The sequence below is a fragment of the Eriocheir sinensis genome, unplaced genomic scaffold (genome assembly GCF_024679095.1).
Source record: "Eriocheir sinensis breed Jianghai 21 unplaced genomic scaffold, ASM2467909v1 Scaffold223, whole genome shotgun sequence".
Lineage (NCBI taxonomy): Eukaryota > Metazoa > Arthropoda > Malacostraca > Decapoda > Varunidae > Eriocheir > Eriocheir sinensis.
In genome coordinates this window covers 322926-342775 of record NW_026111525.1, presented here as the reverse complement: position 1 = coordinate 342775, position 19850 = coordinate 322926, and the positions used below count along the sequence as shown (strand labels likewise).

At 46.3% G+C, this 19850-nt stretch overlaps 1 protein-coding gene across 2 annotated transcripts in view; it reads right to left on the bottom strand.

The window, feature by feature from the left end:
• The window catches only part of LOC126990917 (protein turtle homolog A-like), a 159787-nt gene that overhangs the window by 42843 nt on the left and 97094 nt on the right, over nt 1-19850 (bottom strand). The window contains exons 10-11 of one of the 2 annotated variants that reach the window (XM_050849555.1): nt 19240-19307; nt 17001-18701 (exon numbers count right to left, since the gene is read on the bottom strand). The exons of the other annotated variant lie outside the window; for it this stretch is intronic. Coding sequence (XP_050705512.1) covers nt 18678-18701; nt 19240-19307 — 92 coding nt within the window. The 3' untranslated portion in view covers nt 17001-18677. Of the gene's footprint in view, nt 1-17000; nt 18702-19239; nt 19308-19850 lie in introns of those variants that run through there. 2 annotated transcript variants of the gene reach the window in all.

Genomic DNA, 19850 nt, shown 5'->3' with positions numbered 1-19850 from the left:
AGTACAGCGCCGCGCCACGAAGATGATACCATCACTGAGGACGAAGCCCTATGAAGAGCGACTCGAGCGACTCAACCTCTTCACGTTGGAAAAGAGACGCCTGCGGGGAGACATGATACAAGTCTTTAAGTACCTGAACATGCTCAGCAACGTTGATCACTCCAAACTCTTCACGCTACAAACCAACCTGAGAACAAGAAACAACGGAAAAACAATTCAAGCAAAGCGATGCAATACCGACATCGGCAGGAGTTATTTCTCGAATAGAGTTGTTCGCCACTGGAACAGCCTTCCTGCAGAAGTGGTTAGCGCAGAGACCATCAACTCCTTCAAGAAACGCATTGATCGCCACTTTGCTGCATCGGGAGTGAACTGAACGTTCCCAAGAGTAGATACACAAGTGCTTTAATCCTTCCCTGCAAGCCACTCCTATGGCAAACGGATTGATTGAATCACTGAACGCAGGCAGCCTAGTAAAGAGCCAACAGGCTTTCTGCTGCCTGCTAGTCCATGTTTCCATGTTTCCTCCTCTTCCTCCTTCTCTTCCTCCTCTTCTTCCTCTTTCTCCTCTTCCTCCTTCTCTTTCTCCTTCAGTCCCTTTGCTCACAAGAAAACGTCCAGTTCGGTAACTTGTGGAACATTTTTTACTACGATTCAGACTTCTTCCTTGCCTGTGGCATCTACTTAAACCTTGTTGGAGCAGCACGTTTCGGGAGGCTGCTCTGTGTCCAAGTGGCTCTTCGAAAGCCAGAAAACGCGGAGGCGAGAACAGCAGCAGCTCCACCGTAAGGGAGCACTCAACCCGCGAAACCCTTGACTCGAATCACAGTAAAACTTGCTATGTATACGCTCGCAGCCTACGTAACAAATTTAAAGATTTAGAAGTCCTCGCAGCTACAAATCATTATCACATCATCGGAGTCACAGAATCTTGGATAGACACTTCAAATAGAGATTTCATTGCGGAATATAGATTACCGGGTTATACCATCTTTAGTCATGAAAGGGAGAATAGACAGGGTGGAGGCGTTATCTTTTATAAGAACATAAGAACATAAGAACGCAGGAGTCTGCAAGAGGCTGGTAGGCCTGTACGAGGCAGCTCCTTTGACCCTAAGCTCCCGTGTATCTAACCCCACCTAATATCGCTGTCCATGAATTTATCTAGTCTATTTTTGAATGTGACAATTGTATTGGCACTCACCACATGACTGCTAAGCCTATTCCACTCATCCACCACCCTGTTAGTAAACCAATTTTTGCCTATGTCCCTGTTGAATCTGAATTTATCCAGTTTAAACCCGTTACTTCGTGTCCTACCTTATTAAAGCCCTTCCACAACTCTCTCCATCCAGTATCCGTGAAAACAGATATTATAACCAATGTAGACACGGTCTTCATTGAAATTAAAAATAAATCTCGTAAAATAGCAATTGGACTTATCTACAGACCGCCAAGGCAGACTCTGGATATCGACCACGCATTAAGTGAATTATTATTAGAAACAAGTAGCAGTTGCGAGGCAGTAATTGTTGGGGACTTTAACTTGCCAGTGAAAAGATGGGGTGAACCGTTGAACTGTCATACAGGGCTCGACCTGTATACAAATTTACTAGAAAGTGATCTGCATCAACACGTTGAAGAACCGACTCGGGAAAATAATAAACTTGAACTTATCTTTTCAACGACAGCTGATCTAGTTAACGAAGTAAATGTTTGTCCAATTTGTAGTTCTAGCGATCACCGAACAATCACATTCAGCATCAATATGAAAGAAAGTAAAGTAACTCCTAGTAAAGAAAAGGTGCCTGATTATCAGAGAGCGAATTTCGTAAGACTCCGATCAATTCTAAATAATTCTGATTGGACTGAAATCTCGGCGAATACAGATATTGATAAATCTTGGGGGGCCTTCACCACAATATTGAACAATGCCATAAGCATATGCGTACCCTATCGTAACAGACGTTCAGCTTTTAAGAAGAAACCCAAACGGTGGAATAACGAAATTTAAAATAGCCTATCTCTTAAAAAAATGCGTATACAGTAAATACATATCAACTCAGAGTGAGGCTGACAAACTAGAGTTGGACAGAATTCGCCGCGAAAAAAAGAAATTAATAAAACGAAACAAGAAAAATCTTGAAGAATATATAGCGGAAACGAGTAAATCTAATCCTAAATTTTTTTTTAGCTATGTAAATAATAAAAAGTCACTCACTTTCGGTATCGGACCGCTTGCTAATGATAATGGTAATCACACGAACGATGAAAATGAAATGGCTACAATCCTAAATAACTTTTTCGCATCCGTATTTACCGACGAAGATTGTTTATCACCTCAACCGCCGGAGGTTAGAAGGACCGAAAAGATGTTAAGTGGCGTGCTCATCGTAGAGAGTGACATTTTACGCACAATTGAAAAGATTAAAGTAAGCAAAGCTCCTGGTCCAGACAAAATTACCCCTAGGGTCTTAAAAGAAATCAAACATCAAATTTGTAAACCGCTCTCCATCATATTCAATAAATCTTTAACAGCTGGAAAAGTTCCGTCGGATTGGAAACTTGCAAATGTCACACCAATTTTCAAAAAGGGGGAGAAGTTTCATCCAGGAAACTATCGACCAATTAGCCTGACATCGATTGTTTGTAAGTTAATGGAGACTATCATTCGCCACAATATGGTGAAATTCTTCGCAGAAAATAATATAATAAATAATTCGCAACATGGCTTCCGTAGTAAACGTTCGTGTTTAACTAACTTTATTTGTTTCATTATATTTTTGAGGTGTTCGATGAAAGTAGATCAGTAGATATCATATATCTGGATTTTCAAAAGGCATTTGATAAGGTCCCCCACCAACGACTGCTCAGCAAACTAGTGGCGCACGGTATCTCGGGTAACATTCACAATTGGCTTGCGGACTGGCTCTCTGAGCGGAAACAGAGAGTAGTTCTAAATGGTGTTACATCTAACTGGCTCGATGTCAGAAGCGGCGTACCTCAAGGATCAGTGCTTGGCCCCATGCTCTTCTTAATTTGTGTTAATGATATCGATGATGGGCTTACTTGCAAAGTATCAAAATTTGCTGATAACACAATAATTGCTAGTAAAGTAACTGCGACACTCGACGAAGAAGCTTAACAATCAGATCTAGATCGACTCGCACGTTGGGCCAATCAATGGCAAATGAAATTCAACGTTGACAAATGTAAAGTGTTGCACATCGGAAAAAATAACAATCGCGTTCGGTACGTAATGAATGGCCAACAACTTTCTGCAGTAAGTAAAGAAAAGGATCTTGGAATCACTATATCAAGCGATTTAAAGCCCGGTCAGCATTGTTCAGAGGTAGTTAAAACTGAAAACAAATTGGTTGGCTTTATCGGACGAGTCTTTAATAATTAATCGGAAAAAAGTAATATTAAAAATGTATAATTCGTTGGTTCGACCCCGTCTAGAGTACTGTGTACAGTTTTGGTCTCCTTATTATAGAAAAGACATAGATAAGTTGGAGCGGGTTCAACGAAGAGTAACAGAGATGATTCTTAGGTTGATAAATTTATCATATGAACAAAGGCTTAAAGAAGTAAATTTATTCAACGTATCAAAACGAAGAATGCGAGGCGATCTAACAGAAGTGTTTAAAATGTTTAAAGGATTCAGTGATATTAATGCGGAAGATTACTTCACAATTGATCGATCAAATAGAACAAGAAGAAATCACAATTTGAAGATAAGTGGTAAAAGATTCTCGTCGCACAAAGCTAAACACTTCTTCAATCGAGTTGTTAATGTTTGGAACTCTCTACACTGTGATGTCGTTGATAGTACAACAGCTACGGCCTTCATGAATAGATTAGACAAGTATTTTGAATCCAACCAGCAACTAAGATGTTACTCGTTGTCGTAATAACGTTAAGTTCTTTCGAATACTGGTGCCCTTGTCCGCTTTTATCGCCCGGTTAGTGGTAGTAGTAATGGTAGTTCTTTCCTCTTTCCTACGTAATTTCCATGCAGTTTTTCCATGCTGCATGGTTCTTTTTCCATTTCCTGCCAGCTTTGGCTGGAGGGATGGGGGTGGGGAGGAGCCTTCGCCTTTGCTGTCCTTCATCTTCCACCTTTGATTAGATAGTTAGTGTAGCTTGTCACAAACAGCCTCGTAAGGACCAGCAGGTCTGCTGTTGTTTGTTCTTTCTTTGTGTTCTTTGTGTCCTTTGTGTCCTCTTCCTCCTTCTCTTCCTCCTTCTCTTCCTCCTCTTCTTCTTCCTCTTCCTCTTCCTCTTCCTTTTCTTCCTCCTCCTCCTGGTCCTCCTCCTTGTTCTCGTTCTTCTTTTTCGTCGTCGTCCTCCTCCTCCTCCTCCTCCTCCAACTCCTCCTACTCCTCCTTCTCTTCCTCCTGTTCTTCCTCTTCCTCTTCCTCCTCCTCCTCGACCTCCTCCTTGTTCTCGTTCTTCTTTTTCGTCGTTCTCCTCCTCCTCCTCCTACTCCAACTCCTCCTACTCCTCCTTCTCTTCCTCCTCTTCTTCCTCTTCCTCTTCCTCCTCCTCTTCGACCTCCTCCTTGTTCTCGTTCTTCTTTTTCGTCCTCCTCCTCCTCCTCCTCCTCCTCCTTCTACTACCACTACTACTACTACTACTACTACTACTACTACTACTACTAACCTTCAGTCCCTTCTTTCCGTGTCCGCAGAGAGCTCCAGGGGCCGCGTAACCAAGGCGAGGTGGTGCTGGCGACCATGAACCTCTGGGCGGCTCTGCGGGATGGAAGGGACTTAGAGGGCAGAGCTAGGCACATGAAGGTAGGTGGTGGTGGTGGTGGTGGTTGTTGTTGTGGTGGTGATGGTGGAGTGGTCAATATGAACAGATTACACTAAGCAAACCTAAACGACTCTATCTAAGGTTAAATTTTATTGGTGGATGCTGGGAAAGGTTAAATCTCACTGGTGGATGCTGGGAAAAGTTAAATCTCACTAATGGATGCTGGGCAAGGGTGAATCTTATTGGTGGATGCTGGGAAAGGTTGAATATCACTAGTGGATGCTGGGAAGGGTTGAATCTCACAAGTGGATGCTGGGAAAGGTTGAATCTCACTGGTGGATGCTGGGAAAGGTTGAATCTCACAAGTGGATGCTGGGAAAGGTTGAATCTCACTGGTGGATGCTGGGAAGGGTTGAATCTCACAAGTGGATGCTGGGAAAGGTTGAATCTCACTGGTGGATGCTGGGAAAGGTTGAATCTCACTGGTGGATGCTGGGAAAGGTTGAATCTCACTGGTGGATGCTGGGAGGGGTTGAATGTTATTGGTGGATGCTGGGAGCGGTTGAATCTTATTGGTGGATGCTTGGAAAGGTTGAATCTCACTAGTGGATGCTGGGAAAGGTTGAATATCAATGGAGGATGCTGGGAAAGGTTGAATCTCACTAGTGGACGCTGGGAAAGGTTGAATTTCACTGGTGGATGCTGGGAAAGGTTGAATCTCACTGGCGGATGGTGGGAAAGGCTGAATCTCATTGGTGGATGCTGGGAAAGGTTAAATCTCACTAGTGGATGCTGGGGAAAGGTTGAAACTCACTGGTGGATGCTGGGAAAGGTTGAATCTTATTAGTGGATGCTGGGAAAGGTTGAATCTCACTAGTGGATGCTGGGAAAGGTTGAATCTCACTGGTGGATGCTGGGAAAGGTTGAATCTCACTCGTGGATGCTGGGAAAGGTTGAATCTCATTGGTGGATGCTGGGAAAGGTTGAATCTCACAGAGCCAGGCAAGATGGCGCTACTATAAACACTTGCCTGCGCCACTTACGGGATGGGCCAACAAGATGCCCCACCAAAAAAAGCCTACCGGGGTACATATATAGGTTGTAAATTTCAATGCCCCCCCCAAAAAAAAAGTCTCTCTCTCTCTCTCTCTAATTCTCTTTTTCTCTCCCTTTCTTCCTTTTATCTCCTCCTCCCCTCTCTTCCTTCACCTCCCCTTCTTCCCTTCTCCTCCCTCTCCTCCTTTATTTCCCTTATTCTCTCTCCCTCCCCACTCCCCCCGTAGACAGCCTACCTCCCCCCCCGTCCCCCCCCTGGACAGCCTATCTACCCCCCCCCCTGGACAGCCTACCTCCCCCTCCTCCCCCCCTGGACAGCCTACCTAACCCGCCCCCCCTCCCCCCCTGGACAGCCCACCTAACCCCCCCCCTCCCCCCCCCCCACCCCTGCGTGTGTGTGGGGGCGGCGGCTGAGTGGCCAGTGTGGTGAGGAAGAATGGTGCAGATATCAACATTGACAACAGTATTACTAACAATGAAAAATAATAGTGATAATAATCATAATGATACTTGTAGTATCAATAATAATGATAACTATAACAAATAATTAAAATAATAATGATAAGATATCATGGAAATAAAATAACACCGGGCTATAAATGTTGTTGTTACTATCACTGTTTTAGGTGTAAATAACAATAACAATAATAATGATAATAACAACAAAATAATAATGATATTAATAATAAATATATTATTATTGATACTAATATTACTAGTATTATTATTATTATCTCTTTAAAATACTATTTTATGACGATGCATACATGCATTCACACTACTACTACTACTACTACTACTACTACTACTACTACTACTACTACTACTACTACTTTAACAGGTCTCCATCTATTAGAGTTGCGTTGTGAACGGTATATTTTCTCATATCCTTTCACAGAGCAATTCATTGACCCCACCCCGCCAATGACTGTGGCCGACAACCATCTTTATTAAGTGTTACAAACCTTACTAAACATATTTTTCTTAAGCTAACAGAGCTTGTGGTTGATACGACTATCAACCACCGTCGCCTCAAAGTCCAGGTCGGCAATGCGGGTGGTTTTGGGTGCAGGTGACCTGGTTCTTCACAGGCAAACCAAGGCTGACCTCAGGAGGGAGAAGGACAGCCTACATCTCATCCAAGCGACCAAACTGCTTTTTGGCTGCTGTTTCTTATCCGCCAGTATTTCGGCGAGTCTTGCGTAGAAGCTCTGCGCCCTTGGTCCCATCCCTCCTGACGTCGTGAATACTACCGAGGTGAAGGAGCCCTGGTCCACATTCTGTATTCTTTCTTCATATGCTCTGTTCTCCTCTTGTTCTTTTCTTCTGTTGGCTGCATCACGGGTCAGGTCTCTGTGGCAATGGGCCATGGGATCAAAGATCCTTATGTTAAAATATGCCCTTTGTCCACGAGTCAAAAAACCTCTGGCGCTAACATCCACTCGTGCCTCGTTCGAAACATTAGCGGTGCGTCTGGCGAGGTGTTCGCCTTGCAGAGGGAGCAGCCTGGGTTCCACAGTCACGTCGTGACAGACTTCTTTCAACATTTGAGCTGTTTCGTCTCTCACTTCATCATGTCTCATGCAGACGAAACCTCCTCTCTTGCATGTCATGACATGGTTTTGGTTAAGGGTGAGCCACAGTTACACATGTTTGGGAGCCCATCCACTGGCCAGCCATACCGAGGGCAAGGGCATCAGTGAATTCTTTTTTGTTTAAGCTGAAGCCTTTTGCCCTGATAGGTAGTGTGGTTAGCCAGTTTGAAGCGCCCATTTCCTGTGCAATATCTGTCCTCTCCTTGTGTCTTCTGGGAGTTCTCTCATTAGGTCACTCAGAGTGTCTCTCTGTTTTTCTTCTCTGTTTATGGAGATTTCATTCCTTAGTGACCTTATATCTTGAGGGTTGTCTTCTCCCCTTTTATTTTGGTTGATAATATATCCGGTCAAGAAGGCTGTGATTCGGAGTGAGTTCCCGAACTCAGACTCTGCCAGATTTTGCGGGTTGTTGATGCCGAGCCCACCCATTCTTGGCGGCAACTCCAGCAACCTCCGCTCCTGGTCGCTGGGACATCTCCCATTTGCTATCGCCGGTATGAAGGTGTTTCTGATAGCATCTTCCAGAGGTTTTAGTAGCGGAGCAACATCAGGAACTGTCCTCATGAGGTAGTTCCATTTATGCTTGACACCGTACGTAAATGCTGCGTAGGCTGCCTGCGGTTCCGTTTTGGCGATCTCGCTCAGCCTCTGCAGTTCGGACTCCCAGCGCTTTACAGCTGTTTTCACATATTCGGTTCTGTATTCAGCTGTTCCAATGACTGCCCCGAGGTGTCTTTCGCCAGTCACTGACAGTTTCACGTTACTGCCCTGGAATGCGGTTTTGGCCCGATCGTATGCCTCTGGTTTTACAATCACCACAGACTTCGTGGCGTTGGGACGGTACCCTATTTTAGGGCCGTGTTCATTGACGAGGTCCCACCATTTCCTGAGGTCCGCAGAATTTCCTACCCCGGTGAGGTCATCCGCATATGCCACCTGTTTGACGTAGGTGTTTTCATGGCGGATGATGTCCTGCAGCTTCATCATTCCCAGGGCAAACATTGCCATGGCCACTGGGTCGCCCTGGGTGGTGCCCTCTGAGGACTGTATGGCCACCGGGTCTCCAAGTCGTTGGTCATTATGACTGCTGATGAACAGTCTGGCAGGTTCCTTGTATGTATTTTCAATATATTGGGCGAATATAGGGCACTTGATTTTGATGTTGTGCAGTGCTGTTTCCCTATTGATGTTGTTGAACGCATTAGCAGCGTCCACCATCAGCACCGCCTCGCATTTTGGGTCTTCGAACATTTTCCTGACGGCGTGAATGGCAGCTTCACACCCAGCCTGCTGACCCGCACACACTTGGAGGTTTCCCACCGCCTTCCTCACGTCGTCCTTCACCACCTCCATGACAGCCTTGCCTATGACCCTCCTGAGCACCTCCCCCATCCCGATGGGGCGACAGCCTGGTTTTTTATCCAGCGGGATGAGCCGGCAGGCCATCAGAGGCTCGAGGTGTTGGCAATTCTCTGGCGCCAATTTTCTTGCTAGGGCGGCTATTGCGTCGCGAAGATACACAGCTGGATTACCAAAGATATTCTTACTGAGGAGGTGTTTCCAACCCTTGGCATCCAAGCCTGATGGTCCAGCCGCTTCCTGTGTGTAAAGGGCGTGCTTCCAGATCACGTCACCGCTAATATGGTCGAAGACAACTCGATGCGGTGGGGTGTAGTCCCCAAGGAACTTCATTTCTAGGTGTGCAGGTCTAGCATCTGGATGCTTGTCCTTAAGGATCTGGCGTGTCTCTTCCGTCATGGGAAGGAATCCCGCTGCCTCATCTTCTAGTGACAGTGATCTATTTGCCATGGCCACTTTGCCTTGTCTCATCTTGTCAGCAAAGTTTCTAGCCCTGTCGTTACTGTCATTCTTGCGAATGTTACGTCTGCCTAGTCTCTCCTGCAGTGTTTTAGCCTCGTCAAGTAGCTTCCGGACGACCCCTTTCCTCCACAGCTCCAGTCTTCTTTGTACCGCCTTCACGTCCTCAGATTGTTTCGACTTTTTGTGAGTCCGTTAGCATATGAGGTGCGGTAGTATGGCCAGAATCTTTAAACCGTAGGGGGCGATTTGCTGGATTACCAAAGGTAGGTTTTCTCCTCTATCAAGGAGTTGGTGGCGTTACATCTCGGGGCCTCAAATACGTTATTCGGAGAAAACGTTACCACATGATTGTAAGCGTCTCGCACCCACTCCTCTGTCTCCTCGAGTGTCCACCTCTGCCAGAAGCGGAGCTCGCGCGAGGCGTCCTCACCTTGGTCACCCTGACCTTGTCTCTCGCCACCTACACCCCCATCCACCTGATCATCTCCAGCGCCTTCATTGGCCTGCTCACCAAGCACCACTTATGGTTGCCCACCATTTTCCACATCCTGCCGTTGAGGGTTTGGGTTTCGACAATCTCCACCTCTCTTACAGTTCACACAGGGTTGGCCTCGTCTTATGCACGAGCACTGAACACAGTTTTGATTTCGAGACGAACAAATGCAACATTGAGGGGGCTTCATTTCGGTGCCATTATGCATGATAGTGTATCTTAGTTGCTATTTATGGTGATGAATAGAGCAATAGTAGCAGACCCCACTTTGACTCCTGTCTCCCCCCATATACATACACACAGACATACACTTACATATGCTTACTCTGCCTTTACGGTAATACTAGAATGCTTGTTTATTTTTCCACCACCATTGCTCCTCGCCAACACTTTACAATCTTACTAATGCACCTGACCCTACACATTAAAGTTGAGTAGTAGTAGTAGTAGTGATATCATTACCAGCAGTTCGCCGAGTCCGATACTCTGTGTTTTATGGCCCTCAGGCGGGGGTGGGAAGTTACTGGGCAGCGGGGCGGGGTTAGCAGGGACACGGGAAGTGAGTGGATGTGCGTTAGGGAGGGGGGGTTAGCCAGAACTCACCACTCCCCTATAAATCACTGACATTTAAACTATTTGACATACTGAAAAAATATATTGGATGATGTACATGGAAAAACTATAACTTGCTCTCTCTTCTCTCTCCCTCTCCCTCTCCCTCTCCCTCTCCCCTCTCTACTCTCACTCCCCCTCCCCTTCCTCTTCTCCCACTCTCTCCCCTCCTTCTCTCTCTCTCTTTCCCTCCCTTCCCCTCTCTCCCTCTTTTCCTCCTTCTTTCCCTCAGCTCTGCCTTCCAATTTTCCACCTTCCGGCCGTCCGCTACAGAGTCGAGAGTCGCTCACAAGCAACGAGGGGACGTGGGCCTTCTTCCGTAACCACTGACCAAATACGTATCGTTACACCAGTGTTTTTCAAACTGCCGGCCAGCACACGGCCTCTCCCAAAAAGCAGCAATTCGTAATTAAGACCTGCATCGTCAATGGCACCAAATTGCACTATATTTCGTTACGTTCACTGCACGTTCACGCGTACGAAGGTATACAATCCAAGGCGGTATCGGCTGTAGAACCTAACTTATGACATAAAACAAAGGAGCTAATCACAGCACGTCCTCTCCCTACGCTACTACTACTACTACTACTATTGCTACTACTACTACTACTACTACTACTACTACTACTACTTCTACTATTACTACTGCTACATATGCCATCACTTTATCTTCCTCCTTCCTTTCTTCCCTCCTTCCTTTCTTAATCCCTCCTTGCCTCCCTCCCTTCCTTCCATCCATCCCACCCTCTCTTTCCTTCCCTTCCCTCCCTTCCTCTCTATAACATAGCATCCACAGCTTCCTCCAGTGTATATATATATATATATATATATATATAAATATATATATATATATATATATATATATATATATATATATATATATATATATATATATATCACAAACACTGACTCTGTTCCGCATCCCGTACCGAGTTGAGGCGGACAATGTGTAAACAAGTCGTGTGATTCCCTCGACCAAGTGGCTGCCTATACCCAGAGCCACGGAACACGAGTGGGCCCAAGTGAGTAAGTATATGAGCATTAGAACATAAGAACATAGGAGTCTGCAAGAGGCCGGTAGGCCTGTACGAGGCAGCTCCTCTTAGTGAGTAAGTTTATCATCACGGGCGCCAGGCTGTTACCAGAAGAGCAGCGTGGCATACAACCTGATCCTGCTACAATACTGTTTTTTTTTTTTCTGGGGTATTTCAATATAAAAAATACATCAACAGAAAACCCGCTAAACGTTTCTCCAGGAAATAAAAAAAATTAAAAAATGACGGGCCAGAGCGGTGAGTACTATTTATTTTTTTATTTTTTTTACCAGCACGGGAGGCAGCAGTTCAAGGGTAAAAACATGAAAGAACACACTTGTAATAGGGTAGGCGGTGGCTGAGTGGTAGTGTGCTGGGCCCACATTCACCGCGTGATGGACGACGCGGGTTCGAATCCCCTCGCTACCACCTGGGATTTTTCAGTCACCGCCGAGTGGCTTAAAACTACCCACATGCTGTACACCTAACTGTATTTCTGAGGATGGAGCTTCGACGTATCTCTTGCTCTCAATATCTAAAGGCTGTACACGGCTCACGGACTCATGGACAGGCGGGTGGTCGGTCTAGCATGTCTTGGCCACAGCTGGGTGCGTGTGGGTATGCCGGCCAGCTCGGGTCATGGGTTCAGGAGGCGCCTCACAAACTGGCTCGCCCGGAAACATTGAAGTGACGTAGAGAGAGAATGTTTTGACGGATGTGACAGCAGTTTGCAATGTGTCTTGTTCTTATCACCTATGTCTCCGTAATACCGACCTGCCTCTTCACAAATCTATGCTCTCTCTCTCTCTCTCTCTCTCTCTCTCTCTCTCTCTCTGTACCAATATCTCCAGTTTCCTTTCTAGCTGATATATTTCCACTGTGTCAGACTAGACGGTCACTGTTTTTCCCAAAAAAACATTAACCCGGTGGTAGCAGCGGGGATCATGTTTCTTAATGGTCCCTCTAAGTGAGAAAAATAAGAAAAAAATCGTCACTCACACAAACCATTTCAAAATATATATCAAAGCTTTTGTGATCAGTTTATGCATCATCTATTTTTGGGGGTTTGTATGATGGCACAAATTTGGCCCGTCGCTGCTACACGGTAAAGCCACAAATTTGGCCCGTCGCTGCTTCACGATAAAGCCACAAATTTGGCCCGTCCCTGCTACACGGTAAAGCCACAAATTTGGCCCGTCGCTGCTTCACGATAAAGCCACAAATTTGGCCCGTCCCTGCTACACGGTAAAGCCACAAATTTGGCCCGTCGCTGCTTCACGATAAAGCCACAAATTAGGCCCGTCCTGCTACACGGTAAAGCCACATTTGGCCCGTCGCTGCTTCACGATAAAGCCACAAATTTGGCCCGTCCCTGCTACACGGTAAAGCCACAAATTTGGCCCGTCGCTGCTTCACGATAAAGCCACAAATTTGGCCCGTCCCTGCTACACGGAAAAGCCACAATTTTGGCCCGTCACTGCTACCGGGTTAATCTGAGGGCTCTGTTCAAACTCTCAAGCTTTCCTGTTTCTTAGCGATCTTTTAAAAAACGAGGCCGTATGCTCCCTATTAGAACATAAGAGCGTTTAGTTAGTTTCCAAAATGAGCGATTATGTCCACTGTTACGCCGATGACTCTACTTTGCATTACCCAGTCTCATCCAGCATAAGACCCTCACAGTAGGAATTGCATATGATACTGCAGGCTTGACTTCTTACCTTCCTTTTGTTGACAAATGCGGCAGATTGAACTTAACCATCGTCATCTACAGCTATTACTATTCTACAGGAGGACAAATGTCTTTCCCAACGCCCTCCATCTCTCTCTGGGTCGGGTGTCAGTGTGCTTCTGCCCAGACAAATGCTCTGATTCATCTCTCCACCTGGTCTCTGTATGCCCTGACTTATACTGTTTATGGCTTGCAACTCCGTTACGTTCATTGGCCATCCGTGAAAGTCATACGCATGATGTGATCCTTGTTCTGAATTGTCATTAAAATATCATCTTTTGTCTGCTCCTAATCCAACGAGCCTTGTTTAATTAACCCGGTAGCAGCGAAGGGCCAAATTTGTGGCTTTATCGTGTACCAGCGAAGGGCCAAATTTGTGGCTTTACCGTGTAGCACCGAAGGGCCAAATTTGTGGCTTTATCGTGTACCAGCGAAGGGCCAAAATTGTGGCTTTACCGTGTAGCAGCGACGGACCAAATTTGTGGCTTTACCATGTACCAGCAACGGGCCAAATTTGTGGCTTTACCGTGTAGGAGCGACGGGCCAAATTTGTGGCTTTACCGTGTAGCAGCGACGGTCCAAATTTGTGGCTTTATCGTGTAGCAGCGGAGGACCAAATTTGTGGCTTTACCGTGTAGCAGCGACGGGCCAAATTTGTGGCTTTATCGTGTACCAGCGACGGGCCAAATTTGTGGCTTTATCGTGTACCAGCGAAGGGCCAAATTTGTGGCTTTACAGTGTACCAACGAAGGGCCAAATTTGTGGCTCTACCGTATACCAGCGAAGGGCCAAATTTGTGGCTCTACCGTGTACCAGCGAAGGGCCAAATTTGTGGCTTTATCGTGTACCAGCAACGGGCCAAATTCTTGCCATGATATAACCCCCCCAAAAAAAGATGATAGATAATTTGATCACAAATGCTTTGATATATATTATGAAATGGTGGGCGTGAGTGGTGAATTTTTTTCTCATTAATTCGTGTAGAGGGGCCTTTAAGAAACATGATCCCCGCTGCTACCAGGTTAAAATATCAGCTTTTGTCTGCTCCTATTTCAACGAGGCTCGCTTAAACCATTACACCATAGAGGAGAGTAGTTTCACAAGCGTATTCCAAAATGCAAAGCACCTTTCACGCGCGATGTTAGATTAATGTTATATACAGCAATTTTCTCTCCATTCTTCTCTCTCTGCTCGGCTCAGCGCTCTCTCCAAACCTTAAACAGGCGCCGTATCCTTAAATCTTTCACCGACTAAGGCCCCGTTCTGTGCCGACTTTGGGCCACGACAACCCAGCGACTTTTAGGCCCCCTTCACACTGTACCGAATCAGCGTCCGGGGATTGTTACTAGACCTCTTTGCGACCAAGTGCGGCCCTTTCACATCAACGTTTAAGGCAACCCCGACCCTATTTTCCCTTAATTTTAGAGTAGCCCCCCTTAAACCTCACCCCCGGCAACCCTAACCCCATTTTATTTCAGTACTTCTTCTATTAAACAATTGTTCTTCTCTATATTAACATTCCTTGACTTAAAACAAAAGCCGAACCCTTATTTACCTATCTCAAGCATAAGTAAATGTATGAGCCGATTTCATAGTCCAACACAGCGTCTTCGTAACAGCCCGAACCAAACTATAGAACCCCATACAATCCAAAATGGTGAGGTCTTCGATGCCACATTAAATACAAGACTTGTCCGGTATAGTTTCATCAAATTTGTGAACTTAAATATAAACACCAGACACTATACAAGGAAATTTTGAAGGCTCTGGTATTGGTTTGGGAGCTTACTAACCCATCATGGGGAACTGTGAAACTGGCCCTGTATGTTTTAATTTTAAGGCAACCCCCCCTTAACACCCGAGACCTTGCATACCCCGAGTCGCCGAGTTGTCGTGGCCCAGAGTCGGCACAGTGTGAATGGATCTTAAGCAATCACATTTGACGCTATTTTTCAAGGGTTTCCGGCATTTCCAGGGGTAGTTTAGTGACCCTGGTGGTAGTGTGACCCTTCTTCTGTACCGTGACCCTAAACAACCACTCATGAGACCCCAATTAAGTTTAGTGACCCTGGTGGTAGTGTGACCCTTCTTCTGTACCGTGAACCTAAACAACCACTCATGAAAGCCCAGTTAATCCCCTTTTCGGCCTTTGGGAGTTGTTGGTGTGAGAGGTGGAAGAGTTTGAGAATATCGACCCTGGTCTTATATAGTTCCCCGGTGAGCCAGTATACGGGGTCCCTCCTGAACCCAACAAGACCTCTGCGCCGGGTTGGGTCACTCGTCCACGAAGGTCCTGAAGGCAACAACGGACAATAAACACGTCTGCAACACGTCTCTTCCAATACAGACGAAAAGATTACACACAAGATAGAGGATAAGAAAGGGTACAGACGAATACTCATTATAAAAAGTCACTCGTAGTCTTTCTGCTTCAGTTCATTTAGCTCAGTCACTGCAATGCGCCTCCATTTCCATTCGTTTTCCTTCCTTTTAAATCGTTTTCCTTTCCCATCGTTTTCCTTTTCCATCGTTTCCCTTCCGTTCACTTCAGTTAGTTCAGTCACTTCGGCTAATCTCCTCTGTGGGCTTGGGAAATAGTCGTACTGGGAGCCTGAGACGTTTAAGAACATGGACCACAATGCGATCCTTCCACTGTACTGCCTTCCTTCCACTGAACCTATTCCTTCCTACAATCAAATTATCGCATTACTCGAAGCACCACTACACCTTACAGAGCCACGTCGGATTATAACACCTCGGCATCATTTCCTTGTCCTCTCTTTGCATGCAGTGACGTAGCCTCTCTTTGGGCCACTCGTCTTTGCTATCTTTAATAGGAAGAGGGATTGGCAGGCTTTCCTTCCCCTCAGTATCTTCCTTCCTGGCCCTTGAGATGCTTCCTTCACTGTAGAAATAGCCTGGATTATGCGGATTGGAGAGAGAGAGGGAGCGACCATTACTGTGACCTCCATTCCGAGTTCCTCACTGCGCTGTCCCTTCCTTCCTTTCCTTCCTCGTGTATACAGTAACATTTGAAGTCTGGGTTAAGAGACGGATATCAGAGAGAGGGACTTGACAACTTCCCTTACGCCCTCAACACAACAGCAACGTTCACGGGTTCCCTCACTGCATCGGCCTTTCCCTCTCTCCTCGACTAGGTTAGGTCATGAAGGTAACTATCACGTGGACCGACTGTATACCATCTAGTCCTTCCCCCCAAGTAACTCCGCCTCTCCAACGGCTCTTCTTCACCTCCTTGTATCTGTCTTTCCCTTGCTTTCTAAATTACTTGAGTCACTGTGTCTCCGTACCGTCAACTTTATGTCTTCGCTGGTGGAGTTGTACGGCGCGTTGGCATAGTTAACACGTCTTAATTTACAAGCTTTGTCATAACGCCTTAGCTGTCATCATCATCACCATCATCGCAGCGGGCAAGGAAGGGCGTCTTGTACCAACTGGCCATGGCGTAGAGGTGAACAGGGCGTCGGTAACTCCTGCGTCTTCTGTTACAAGTTTCCCTTTGTCATAACGCCTCATCAAGTCTTTCATATTCAGGCTAAATGTACCGGGCAAGGAAGGGCGTCTTGTACCAACTGGCCATGGCGTGGAGGTGAACTGGGCGATGGTAGCTCCTGCGTCTTCTGTTACAAGCTTCCCTTTGTCATAACGCCTCATCAAGTCTTTCATTTTCACTAAGGCAGCGGGCAAGGGAGGGCGTCTTGTACCAACTGGCCGAAGCGTGGAGGTGAACATGGAGTCGATAACTCCTGCGTCTTCTGTTACAAGTTCCCCTTTGTCATAACGCCTTATAGAATCTTTCATATCCAGGCTAAACGCAGCGGGCAAGGAAAGGATTTAGGGCGTCTTGTACCTGAACTCCGGCCATGGCGTGGAGGTGAACTGGGCGATGGTAGCTCCTGCGTCTTCTGTTACAAGCTTTCCTTTGTCATAACGCCTCATCAAGTCTTTCATATTCACTAAGGCAGCGGGCAAGGAAGGGCGTCTTGTACCAACTGGCCGAGGCGTGGAGGTGAACAGGGCGTCGATAACTCCTGCGTCTTCTGTTACAAGTTCCCCTTTGTCATAACGCCTTATAGAATCTTTCATATCCAGGCTAAACGCAGCGGGCAAGGAAGGGTGTCTTGTACCAACTGGCCGAGGCGAGGAGGCGTTGAGATCGATGATATTAACAACACGATCACATCCACAAGACTTTTTCCTTCTTGGCGCGCTGTCGGTGTTGTCCACGGAGTAACTACAGATGAGGGAAGTAAGGAGGGACGTCTTGTCATGCCCGGTGGAGGTGTGAAGACTTATATGCTTGTAGAACGCTCACAGACACAAGTACACCGTCCCTCGCCCTTAGAATGCCATGTCGGGGAGGTCAGTAGGAAGGGTGTGAGGAAGGAAGGGCTGCTTGACAGGGCTATCCCAAACACCCAAACGACCCTCTTCTTCAGATTGCAGGTTTTCCAGGGTACGTAGCTCTTTTATAAACAAGAGTAAGTGGTTCCTCGCTCCTAGAATGCCATGTTGGGGATGTCAGCATGAAGGGAGAGAGGGAGGAATTCTTGACAGGGCTATCCCAAACACCCAAACGGCCCTCTCCTTCAGATATCAGGTTTTCCAGGGTACGTAGCTCGTTTATAGACAAGAGTAAGTGGTTCCGCTCTCTTAGAATGCCATGTCGGGGATGTCTGGGTGAAAGGAGTGAGAGGGAAGGACTTCTTGACAAGGCTATCCCAAACACCCAAACGGCCCTCTCCTTCACATCGCAGGTTTTCCAGGGTACATAGCTCCATAATAGTCACAAGTACACCGTCCCTCGCCCTTAGAATGCCTGGTTGGGGATGTCAGCATGAAGGGAGTGAGGGAGGGAGGCCTTCTTGACATAGTGTGAAGGCGTAGCTCTATCCCAAACACCAGTACATCCCTGTTCCTCTCCTTCAGATCGCAAGTTTCCCAGGTTGTCTTACTCCATAATAGTCACAAGTACACCGTCCCTTGCACTTAGAATGCCTGGTTGGGGATGTCTGGATGAAGGGAGTGAGGAGGAAGGACTGTTTGTGATGCCCAGTGGATGTGTGAAGACTTATATGCCTGTAGAACGATCACAGACAGGCCCCTAGAATGCCTGGTTGAGGATGTCAGCAGGAAGGGAGGGAGGGAGGACTTCTTGACAGGGCTATCCCAAACACCCAAACGGCCCTCTCCTTCACATCGCAGGTTTTCCAGGGTGCGTAGCTCTATTATACACAGGAGTACGTGGGTTCCTCCCTCTTAAAATGCCATGTTGCGGATGTCAGCATGAAGGAAGTCAGGGAGGGAGGACTTCTTGACAGGGCTATCCCATACACAAAAACGACCCTCTCCTTCACATCGCAGGTTTTCTAGGGCACGTAACTCCTCTATAGACAGGAGTAAGTGGTTCTTCTCTCTTAGAATGCCATGTCGGGGATGTCTGGGTGAAGGGAGTGAGGAAGGAAGGGCTGCTTGAAGTGCCTGGTGGGAGTTCGAGGCTGCACAGTTCGATGGGTGAGTGCGCCTTGTCCACACTCACACGACTTCCCCCTCCTTCATAGCGCCTGGTCCGAGATGTCCTGTAAGAATTGGATCATTGTTAGAGTTGATGTATTCAGGATGATGTAAATAATTGACTTACTGATTGATTGATTGATTGATTGATTGATTGATTGATTGATTGATTGATTGACGGACTGACTAACGAACTAGCTAATCTAACACACACACACCACACGACAAAAGCAGATAAATTATATAACCCATTCTGGCGGACATTCTCGCGGCCTCTCACACAAAGAATGGGATCAATTGACCTTTTTCCGACCCTTTAGGTTCACATTTGGGGGAGAGAGAGGTGGGGGTGGAGAGAGAGAGAGAGAGAGTGTGTGAGAGAGAGAGAGAGAGAGAGAGAGAGAGAGAGAGAGAGAGAGAGAGAGAGAGAGAGAGAGAGAGAGAGAGAGAGAATGAGTGAGTGAGTGAGTCGGCCTCTTGCAAACTCCTACGTTCGTATGTCCCTATGTACTTGTGAGTGAATGAGTGAGTGCGTGAGTGAGTCAATGACATCAAAAGAAGCCTGTCTGTCTGTCTGTGTGTCTCTCCGTCGACCATACTTACGTGGTCTATGAGGTCGTGATGGCTGTCTATAAGGATTGCCGGTATCTCGAAGGGCAGATCCTCGTCCTCTGCAGGGAAACAATGGAAGCCAGAAGGCATTAAAAGGACCCAGCCACTCGCGTCCCTGTTTAAGATATCAACATGTACTTTCAAATCAGCCAAATCTCAGTGATGATTTATTTACTTATATTTATTTTTAGTGTTTATTATTGTGATTGTTTAATTATACAATCTCTTATTTGTTAGTTTGAAATGGGGTTATCATGTCATATTAGTGAAGAACATTGGATATATACTCACAGCATTACTATCTTTGTTTTCCTTTTTTTATGGGGATTTCTTTATATATTCTTTTCCGTCATCATTATAATCATCATCGTCGTTAACAGATTAACGGCAATATCCTGGTCTTTCACAACATTCTTCATTTCTCTGTGTGGTGTTAGTGTGCTCCATCCTTCCTCGGTAAAGCTTCTAATTTCATCTTTCCACCTGGTTCTCTGTGTGGTGTTAGTGTGCTCCATCCTGCCCCGGTAAAGGTTCTAATTTCATCTTTCCACCTGGTTCTCTGTGTGGTGTTAGTGTGCTCCATCCTGCCCCGGTAAAGGTTC